The sequence below is a fragment of the Palaemon carinicauda genome, chromosome 15, assembly GCF_036898095.1.
Source record: "Palaemon carinicauda isolate YSFRI2023 chromosome 15, ASM3689809v2, whole genome shotgun sequence".
NCBI classification, from domain to species: Eukaryota; Metazoa; Arthropoda; class Malacostraca; order Decapoda; family Palaemonidae; genus Palaemon; species Palaemon carinicauda.
The window spans coordinates 44,335,171-44,346,130 of record NC_090739.1 but is presented as its reverse complement, the minus strand read 5'-3'; the positions used below and the strand labels follow the sequence as shown (position 1 = coordinate 44,346,130).

Genomic DNA, 10,960 nt, shown 5'->3' with positions numbered 1-10,960 from the left:
GAAGTAACATTTATTTTACTGTACGGTAGAAAAATTCATTACAATTTAATAGCTATCACTAGTGAATGTAAAGTGGGAGTCTAGATTTAGATTCAAATCAATGTTGGAATTAAAACTATTTTCTCAGAGTATTATAGAATCAAATGCTGCATGACATGCTTTTATTTCTCAATTTGATCTGTACCTTTCCACAATCCTGATTCATACAAATAAGCAATTGCATTCATAGATATAAGAAAATTGCATTAGTATTGATCAATATATACCTCTTAACGACTCATGAATTACTAATACAGCATGTCATATCGAGCCTCTAATGAAAGGTGCAAAAATTTTCACTGGCTTTAAACATTACCTAAACTGGTGGCCAGAACTTGCACCATGATAAAGCAGGCTGAAAAATCTAGGTGAACAACAGAAAGGTTCATTCAAATGATTGTCTTTTGCCCCATGAATCCCCATTTATATGTTTCCCTGAAGTAAATAGTTTAATGTTCTTGAAGCTATATCCCAGCAGGTATCAATAAAGAAAATATACTCTTTCATAGGAACTAGTAATACAAAATTCTAAGTGAACCTGTTTATTGAGGTATACCAGGCACACAAAGGACATTTATTTCTTCAATGCACACACTACTTCAGAGTAAAAAATGTGAACAACAACTCACTTAAGTGGGAATCTTAAAGGACTAGAAGACTTCATAATCAATCGCGCTTCTCTTCTGCCTCAAAGCTAATAGTTTGTAACAAAATATCTCTCATTTTTATTAGTATTATATATACATGAATGTTAATCAGCCACTATGTTCCATGGATGTCACACACACAAAAGGCTAATGACTATTACTGAAGAAACTGAACCTGAGTAACAAATTCAACAAGGCTCTTCTTTTCATGACACTAATAACTTTGTCTGGTAGTTCTTGCAGGAGATGAAATGACAAGCCTTTCTAACATCCAAGAAAAACAGTAGCTAATCAAAACTCATATCAGCATCTCCTTCACAACAACAAAAGGGCGACTGTGCAGGTACTGGTTGAAAGATCATGAACGTGACCTTTTAAGGAACCCGTTATGAGGTAAAATGGGGGTTCCCAGGCACAGGAGGAAGGGTGGAGTAGAAAAGCATCATACTTATTCCTGCATGAGGCACAGGTTTCATAACTGGAAGAAATCATTTGCACTAACAATACAAACAAGTACTGCATCCTGTAATAACACATTATAACTAGGAGACCCTCCCCTAAATCAACAATAAAGCCTTAAAATGAGGTTTTCTCTTTCATGAGTAAGTCCTGACCTAGCAGTACAGTCCAAGAAAATAATCGTGCTATTTATTAAAGCTTGATTTAAGCTCTACCAGCATTCACACAAGAGGAAAAATCTGTGCCTGAAACAGAAGACTTACAAAAACAATAATAATGATGTAAACTTTTCCACTCTACCCCCCACCCGACAAATACTGTCGTCTCCAACCTTCTCCTCCTCGTATAACATGAAAAATCTTAACTATGGGGATGAGCAAGTAGGATATACACCTTCTATGCACCCTCCTATGCTATCAATCATAGCAAATCAAACATTAGTCACTAACCACACTCCAAGTGTGTATTAAACCCAGAACTCCATTGTCTCCTCTGTATACACAAGACCATCCTTGTCCTCAAACGTAGACTGTGCCAACCAATACCGGAACAGTCCATCGTCATCATCAAGTAGTTTCCTCTACAGCTAGTTTTCGTGACATTATTTTTGAACTCCCACGACAAATTTAAATAATGTGTTCACAAATCTCCTCCTCCTTGCAACAACACCTTTGTGCTGATGACCGCTTCACTCAAGTCAGTAAATTATTTTCCTCCTTTCTCAAGAGCACCTTGATAGGTGCATGGAGGTAAAATGAGAACCACCACTACACGGCTTGTAATAAAAATTGTATTAAGCTAAATTGGACTATGCTGAAATTGAGATTAATGTCATGCAAGAAAATGTGATAGCATATTAAAAATATTATAAAAGAGAGTATAAAAACCCAGAATATATTTGCTGCCATTACAAATCACAATGGCCTATCAAGAAGGAAATCCAATAGCCTTGAGTCCTTGAACAAGGCGAATTCAAGAGAAAATCTATGATTAGGTCATCAGCACAAAATGAAAAATTATAAATTCATTTACAGTAAAGATTACACCTAAAACCCCTAACACCAAGTCTGCCACATCAACTAAGTTTAAATTAATTTTCCATGATTGAAGCTCTGCTGAACAAATCAAAATTAACACCAGGAAAAAACATTGATTAATACAATAATGATGATCTACTAAATGAATGAGCTTCAAATCCTTAGATACAAGTCTGTCAACTCAAAAACACCCAATCCTTTCTAATTTGGAATTCTTATCTGATTGTCTTCAGAAGTAACTAATTTCATATGCCAAACAACAATATGGACATATTTGTGGATGAGACTATATGAAAAAAAGAAGCCCTTGTAAATTGCTTTCATATAAGACTATGAAATTATGTATGGAGCTTTAATTATGGAAGTTGTCTTTCAAAATTACACGAGTGTGTAAAGACATTAAATTTTTTTTCATGTAAAAGCTTCCACACATAATCTCTGCCTTGTCTCAACATGCAAGGATTCTAATGGCTATACTGGGATCTTGCAAGCTGAGAATTACCTTATTAAATGGGGAGCTTTGGTGAGCTCCATCTCCTGTGACCCTCCTCTCCTCAATGACTCCAGCTCCTCATACATTATTTTAAACCTCAGATGAAATGATGTCAACTTGTAACAAAAAAAGCAATGATAATGATTAAGCAATTTATTGATCAGGTACTAGGAACACTTTCCTATCCCTCCTACTCATCACCAATAACGTTTTAGAGCACTAGATATACAGTATCAGTCATTCTCAGTAGACATAGGGTGATGTACTTCATCACGCTTTACATATCTGAAAAACTGTTTTCCACCTCCTCCAGTGACACATGTTTAGAGAGATCCCAGGTAAAATTTCAACACTGGTACCCTGTCGAATTTGCATTCCAGCATCAGCAAATAACCCAGTTCATACCAGGAAATGCCAAAGAGGGTAGCTGACCTGGCTTCAACTTCAGTGACTCAAAACTGTCACTAAGCAGTTTTGAGAACCACTATAATAAAGTCTGCAGAAGTTTCGGAGGGAGAGACAAGGAGTGGGGCAGCCGTTTTAAGCCACCATCTCACATTGGCGAGAGATGTGCCCAAATTCACCACACATATAACACTTTGGGCAATTACGAGCCATGTGACCCTTCAAGTTGCACCTGGAATGAAAAAAAAAAAAACATAGGACTTACAAGAAGATTAAAATTACTTCAAGGAGAAAATCATTCAAGCAGATCAGGATCAATTTCAAGTGGTTGATTAAACTATTCTTGTAAGAGTAAATAAAAATATATACACAAACTGTAAACCTAAAATAAATGAATAAACTTAGAAAACAGGAACCAAAAATTACCTGTAGCAAGTTGTATCACTCTCGCCTGTTGGACAGTCACGCGAAATGTGCCCAGATGCGCCACACACGTAACAACGCTTCTCATTGTCTTGCTCTCCTCCAATGGGGCATTCACGGGAAATGTGTCCAATCTTCCCACAGACATAGCACTGCAAAAACAACTTTCATTCAACAGATTATCCAGTTATAAGGTTAAACAATATAGTTTTAAAGTAATAAATATATAATTATATTTTCCCCTCCAATACATAGGTCTGACAAACTTTAAAAAATCTTAGTAAAATTTCTAAATTCAAGAACAAAGTAAATTAATGTACCAGTTAAAATATGGTTATTTAGTTTCGGCAAAACTGATCAACACAACTTTCTAAACAAAATCACTCTAAAGGCTTTCAGTGACATCGTAAGACCAAGCAAAGTTGTAAAAAAATAATCAATGCATTTTTAGCTATGAAATACTTTAATATGAATGGTTTTAAAAAATCTGAATTTACATCATCTAAAAACTCTGTTTACAGAATAACAAATGAATTGCAAAATAAGTATGGTCAAAAATAGCAAAATAGAAAAAAATTCCCATAAGTCACTCTTTTGCAACACCCGTAAGAGTGGATCAATCAAATTTGACTAGTCATTACCATCATTATCTCAACTTATCTTCAGCAATAACTTATGAAAAAAAATTCCATATTAACTGGCTATGATTTCAAATTATAATTATTAATTCCATGATTAACTACATTACTTAACCTAAACTTCACCATCAAGAACTAGATCAATTTCTACCTAATTCCAATGATACGAGCTGTTTCCGAGACAAATTTCAGTCTGCATCTACAAGGCCTCGTACTTTTTCATGACATTTAATTAATTACTTCGTTGAATCTTCATACATATGCTTTACGCATGAGTGTTCCAACATGAAAATTTCCTTAATATCAAGGTCAGGTAAATTCTTAAATTTGACCCTAATTTTTACTTTACTTCGAGTCTTATGCCATGATTTGCTTTAAAGTCTACCATTAGCCAGAATCAACTTGAGCAGAATTTCTATCATAAGTTATTGAGGGTACCTGAATCTTTAGTACAGTGCATTTTGTTAATGAAGATTGAAGGAAGTTTCACTGTGGACAGGATAGATGTAAGTTAAAAAAAATATATAAAATATAAAGTAAGCTGCATAAATGGTCAAGAAATTACAGTGCAGAAGTCTTCTTAAACCGATAAAAGAGCTCATTGCCTAGAATCCCTCATCTACAGTACCAGAACATCTGCCCTTAAATTTAAATATTCTACTCTAACTTAAGGGGAGGATCCAACAATATTCACATTAAACATAGTCTTGCCAATCTTCTTAAAACTATCTGTCCCAACTTCAAGCTGTCAAAAGGAAAGAAAAGTGAAAATCTTACAAGACGCAAAGCCAAACTTAACTCACTTTCTTGATAAGCATAAGAATTGCTTACAAATTTCCAGTAGGGGAACTTTATTATGCATAGGAATTGCTTACAAATTTCCAGGGGGGAACTTCCTAGTCACTTTTAACAAAATGCTGCAGTTCATGCCTTCTCTCCTTTATTCTAAAAGATCCAAAAAAAAAATTCTAATACTGTGCTATTGTAACAAAGGAAGGCAAAGCCATTCTTGAGCCTTTTGAATTAAATGAAAGAATTCTTTAACCAAAATAAATTACATTTTTATTTTTGTTCACTTGCGTAAAAGGTTTAGAGGGTAACTTTCCCCGCTCCTTAAATCCTGATGCACCCTCTCTAGGTGTGGGTGATAGGGGAATCTGTCCATCAGCAGCAGGAGGATGGATGACCTCCTCCCATTTTGAATTAAATGAAGTGAATTAGAATCTTTATTCTTTTACCGGAATAAATTACATTTTTATTTCTTAAATTGTTCATTTGATTTGCAAAGCTCAACACCTATTACTTAAATTTGGATACAGTGATGAATAATTTGACAGTTAAAAAGACTATTTTCGGCCATATAAAACATACAGTATTGTCATTAGATGCACCATCACATAAAAGTTAGAGTTTTTGTTTTGAGCAGCCAGTACTACAGTATAGAAGTGGCTCAATGTGACAGGCTGGATGTTCAGTCTCCCAATTAATATAAGCCACTACGACCCACAGCCAACCTGCACAGCTACTTAACAGTTCCCTGGACACAAACTAATATCTTGTCCTGTAATTTTTACTTATTCAATGGGAGGGACTTAATTGCAAAATTAATACTTAAAAACACTTAAAAAAATATCTATATAACTTGGCTGATATACCAGTATATATAAAAACAATTTACCAAAAATTTATTCATTGCAACACATTTAGTATAATTTTTCAGTTTTTTAACTTTTTGTACAGAGAATTGGATTCATGAATTTGGGCTATATAAGTCCATTCAATGTCTAAATGCAATTGAGGAGAAAACCCAGCACTTGTACTATAAAGTAAAGTTGGACAGCAAAAAATGGGGGGGAAAAAGGATGCAGGAGAAAAGATGAAGTACGATACAAAGGCAGTGAGCTAGGGGATAAAGAATTGGGGAGGGGGGGGGGAAAGAAGAAGGGGGGGGGTGATGCAGTAAATAGATCTTTGTTTTTAGGGGATACCCATAACCACCTTTAGCTGGACGCAAGTTTGAAAGATACAGTTAACACAACAGAAAATATCCTTGGGGACTAACCTAATCTGCACACTATAATATGCATAGCCTAACTCAACATCTGACACTAAAGTTAAAGTTTATAAGACTTTCCATAATTATTTAAAAATTTCAGGTTCTGGACTACACTCAAAGGTAAACAAAAATTTTGATCTTAATTTTCTTAACTATCTGACACAGGGAGATGAAATTTATAAGTTACTGGTACTTTCCTTACCTTGGACAATGGGATAGCATTTGCTCATTTGCATTACAATTGGTGCCTAGCATTGGATAAAACTGAACAAAGTTATTCGAAGGCTCCACAACGATGACCCACTTGGAAACTTTGAAGAAAATTTAGCTTCTTTTTTTCTTTTGCCCTTGAAAATTACATTTTACATTTGTTGCTATCGTCACCAATACAGAATTAATAAAAAATTTCTAATATTGGTCAAAGGAAAGGATGACACCCCCCCCCCACCCCCGGGGTTGTATTGGCTTCCTCTAGTGAATTACACTCTATGACCAATCTTACACATTTTAAATATTTGTTCCAAATAAAAATAGAAAACTTTTTCGACAACTTGAAATGCCTCCTAAGTAACTAAAACAAATAGATCTAATTTGATTAAGGATTGCATGGCCCACCACTGAGGTCATAGTGAGCATTCAGTTCCTTTGTATAGCTTGGGGAAAACCCTGCTGTTCTACTCATGAGTAAAGTTGGGAGGTTGAACAAAAGTGAAAGAAAGGGAATCATGGATGAAGGTAAAACAAAGTGGGTGCAGCTATGACCTGATTAGGCACCTGAAAAACCCTTAAATGATGCCAAGACCCACCCATGAAAGGTAAGACAAAACCCTTTGATAGCACACTGACACTGGTTTGATTACAAGAAATTTGATATAAATTGGCAACCATGGTGGATTCAGATAAAAGGAGACTAAGGACAAAAAGAAGAAGTCTTCAAGCAAAAAGTAATAAAAATGTATACATAGAATACGGATCAGTATAATACTAATATCCATCTCTCTCATAAGTTTGATATTTTAACAGTACAAATGATAATGCAACCACTTTTTTCAAAGGAGTAATATTATGCCTGAGTTCCTAAACTATCAAAAATCATTCTGAAATCCAAAATTTTTGTTTTCTTTTCATATGAACATACTTTACTTACTAAAGCCTTTTGAACCCAAATTTCACCTATGAAAGTATTAAAATAACAGAACAGATTCATAATGATCCTCACCTTTGCATTTCGATTTTCACTCTTGTTTTCAGTGCACTGACGGGAGATGTGTCCACTTTTGTTGCAAACATAACAGGTACGTTCTGGTTCTGGACAGTCACGAGCTATATGACCCATTCTGGAGCAGTTATAGCATGAGGCTGTGGTTAAGAAAAAAAAAAAAATTAAATACACACCAATTCACGGTAATTTTATCCTTAAAGTTAGTTTGTTAAATTACCGTCGGATTTTTATGTCAAAAAGAATATTTTAATTAGTTCGTAAGGCAGTTGGAATGAGGATTAACTCGTCCTTTTCAAAGATGTTTTCAACACTAATCCCTAAAAGGGATGATTTCCTACATGACATTCCAAAAGGTGATTTTAAATTGCTGGGAAGGTTTCATTCAACACAATACCTTTTCATTGGAAATTTGCATTGATATTTCATCCCAGAGAAGCTTTAAACCTAATCCCTTTTTCGAGGGACATTTTCACCCGAGGCGTGTTTTGAATGGCTAATAAAGAAAAAAAAAACCCATGAAAACTAAAGACTAAGAACTGAAAATGGTCGACTAAACTACAGCAGTCAACACACACAATCCTCTAGCATGAATTTGTTCCATGGGAAACCGAAGCCCCTCCCACACAATCCATAAAACTGGCATTAGATGAAATCTATTATTAAACTAACCAGACCCTTATAGTATATTATTGTATCTAATATCTAATAACCAATGCCCCACCAACCTTAAAAATCCTAAAGTATCCCATAATCTGTATTCTGCTAAAAAACAAAAGCTGTTCCAATGTGTACTATAATTTTTGCTTTATAAGACTAGACGTATCTCAGAAGTTTCAAACCTTAAAAAAAACTATCCATATATGAACCTACAAACAAAGCCACAAGTTTTCAAAACTGTTTAAATATGGAAATTCAAGTAGTTTCAGACACCAGAAAAGTTTACACCACTATGTATCATACAACATCAAACTCATTTTGAAGTAGTTACTAAAAGCAGTTATTTGCCAATGAAAGGCTTCATCAAGTTTTCACTTCAGTTGAACAGAATCCAATTCAAGAAGGGACCATATACTCCATTAGTGATAAATTCATAAGCTTTCAGAAAAAAAAATATAATACACAAAATCCACTTCTAAGCAGAAACCATAAGCAAAATTACCTAACTGGGTTTACTAACCCACATTGCTTTTTTGTTTTTTATAATGTTTTCAATATAATTTACTACTTAAAATTCAACAGGTACAATTTTGTAATTACAATAAACCAACTAAATGGATACATCACTTCTCAAATAGATATACTGGTATATCTACTGTAGAAGGGGAAAACCAACTACGATGAAAGGCACGGTTACATAAGAAAAAATAAAGGACACTGTAATGGTTCCCCAAATTTTTTCTTAAGGCAACTACAATGGCTTTCAAAAACTGGGTAAGGCACTTAACTTTAATAACTCCATGACACATTTATATACAAGTGTTATAACTGCTTGATTGATACAAAGCATTTTAATTTTAAAAGCACAAAGGAACACCACCTGATAACACATTCTATCATTCTCATATACAGTACTAAATGGAAGAACTTTGTGATTTCAATTTGATTAACATCCATTTACATTTATCTTAAAAGTGCATGACAAATCGTAAAATACACTTACGTTCATCTGAGGAATGTTCGCAGTCCTTGGCAATGTGACCAACTCCATCACATCTGTAGCAATGGTCTTCCTCCTCCTTGCAATCTCGTGCGAAGTGGCCAGGACGGTTACACTTGTAGCACTTTTCTAAAGAGTAGATATCTGAAGTCACGAATGTGACCAAGGTTTTCATTAATTAAAGAATAATATGAACTTCCTACAAGGTATACTGTAGTCCAGGGACTATTCTGTCGCGAGGATGCATCATCACAGTGTGAGATTAGGGTAAGGGAGACAACCAACAACATAACACAAGTGTTACTGCAGGCATCTGCTACAAAAAAAATTTCATAATTTCTAAAAATCTGATTTTGATAACTATATGAAGTTATCTTTATTATTAGGACTTGACACCTTACAAAAATTTAAAAATAAGCCATGCACAGTTAGAATTGTGCAAAACAAAATTTACTCTATTCCTGATAGAAGATGCCTTATATACTACACACACTGTGATGCTGCTGCTGCTGATGAGATAAGCATGCACGCTGTATCCCATTGCCATCTTACAGCCCTCTCATGAACTAAAAGCAACTATGCCATTACTCGTCACTATCTAAAATTTGATTTTATTAAATACAGAATAAGCTGTTACATATAAATAGCAGAATGGAAGCTAAAGTGCCTTGTAATTAACAAAAAAATTTAATTACAAATAAGGCCTAATATATATATGACAGAGAAAGTGTGTGTGCGTTCCCTTAGTATAACATTTCACTAGAGTCAAACCAGAAAGAATAGAATAGCTGTTATTTCAGACGTTGCCAAATTTTTTCTGGACTTATAATCTGTCCCCCCCCCAAAAAAAAAGTTCATTAATATGGCCATTATACTTAACCACTCCCATGAGGTGATGCTCAGTAGCACTAGACCAGTCAGCCAGTCCGGTTATTCTTGTATTTCCATTAGCAAGTCTGAGCTAGATTTGAAATGGCAGTTTGGTTTGTGAAAAAAAAAAAAAAAAAAGAGGCGGCATAGGGTATTATTCTCCTTTTCCCAATTTTAAATACTGATTTATATAAAATTTATTCTAATATCTTGTACATTAACAGGTTTTACAGCTATAGTAGCAGGGTTTTACCTTTCCACGTCTTCACGGTTAAATGCGCATAACAATGATAAGCTGTTTACACATTCTGATTATGTATGGTGCTGTGGTAACATTTCTACCACTTCTACAAAATATCACCAATTAGATCAATATCTATGAATGAAATTATGGAAAAGTGGCAACATCTCAAACATACCCATGTTCTTATTAGTTTTGGTTTGACTAGACTGTAGTCTGAAGCAACATGACTCAAATAGTAACCCCAAGGCCCCCTCAAACATTAAGGAATAGAGAATTAATAGGCTCAGAAATGCACTGGACATCCAAAAATTAATAATGAACCACAGTAAAAATACATTAGCATCTTCATATTTAATTCTGAAAACATTGGTACTACACAAAAAATTAGTTGAAGAGCTTGTTATGATGATTGATTTTCCAAACAAAAGGAGGTGGTAGTAGTAGTAAAAAAAATAAATAAGACGACGACGACTTATTTCAATACCCATCTGACATCCACATTGCATCTCGATCTCAAAGCTGGTTAAATGTTGATGTCCACTCTTGGGAAAAAAAAAAAAATCTTTCCCCTTTAACTGCTCTACTCCTTTAGTATAGGGATCATATACTGTACTAGTGTATGGCAAAACTACAACATAGGTAGATCTTATACCATTGTTTTCGTCTCAAAGTTGAAACTAGTATACTCCTGACATCACCAGTCAGTGTTGGGGAGGCGGGGGATGTATGTGAATGCAAGTATGAAAATAAGTCATTTTACTATTGAAATC

At 34.6% G+C, this 10,960-nt stretch overlaps 1 protein-coding gene across 10 annotated transcripts in view; it reads right to left on the bottom strand.

The window, feature by feature from the left end:
* Window positions 1-565: 565 nt before the first annotated feature.
* Window positions 566-10,960, bottom strand: part of LOC137654587 (CCHC-type zinc finger nucleic acid binding protein-like) — a 31,207-nt gene continuing 20,812 nt past the window's right edge. For 4 of the 10 annotated variants that reach the window (XM_068388345.1, XM_068388342.1, XM_068388343.1 and 1 more), the window contains exons 3-7: window positions 9,080-9,220; window positions 7,417-7,556; window positions 5,200-5,331; window positions 3,507-3,667; window positions 566-3,312 (exon numbers count right to left, since the gene is read on the bottom strand). In XM_068388345.1, coding sequence (XP_068244446.1) covers window positions 3,216-3,312; window positions 3,507-3,667; window positions 5,200-5,331; window positions 7,417-7,556; window positions 9,080-9,220 — 671 coding nt within the window. In that variant the 3' untranslated portion in view covers window positions 566-3,215. The remainder of the gene's footprint in view (window positions 3,313-3,506; window positions 3,668-5,199; window positions 5,332-7,416; window positions 7,557-9,079; window positions 9,221-10,960) is intronic. The other 6 variants (XM_068388347.1, XM_068388346.1, XM_068388348.1 and 3 more) reach the window with 6 other exon arrangements.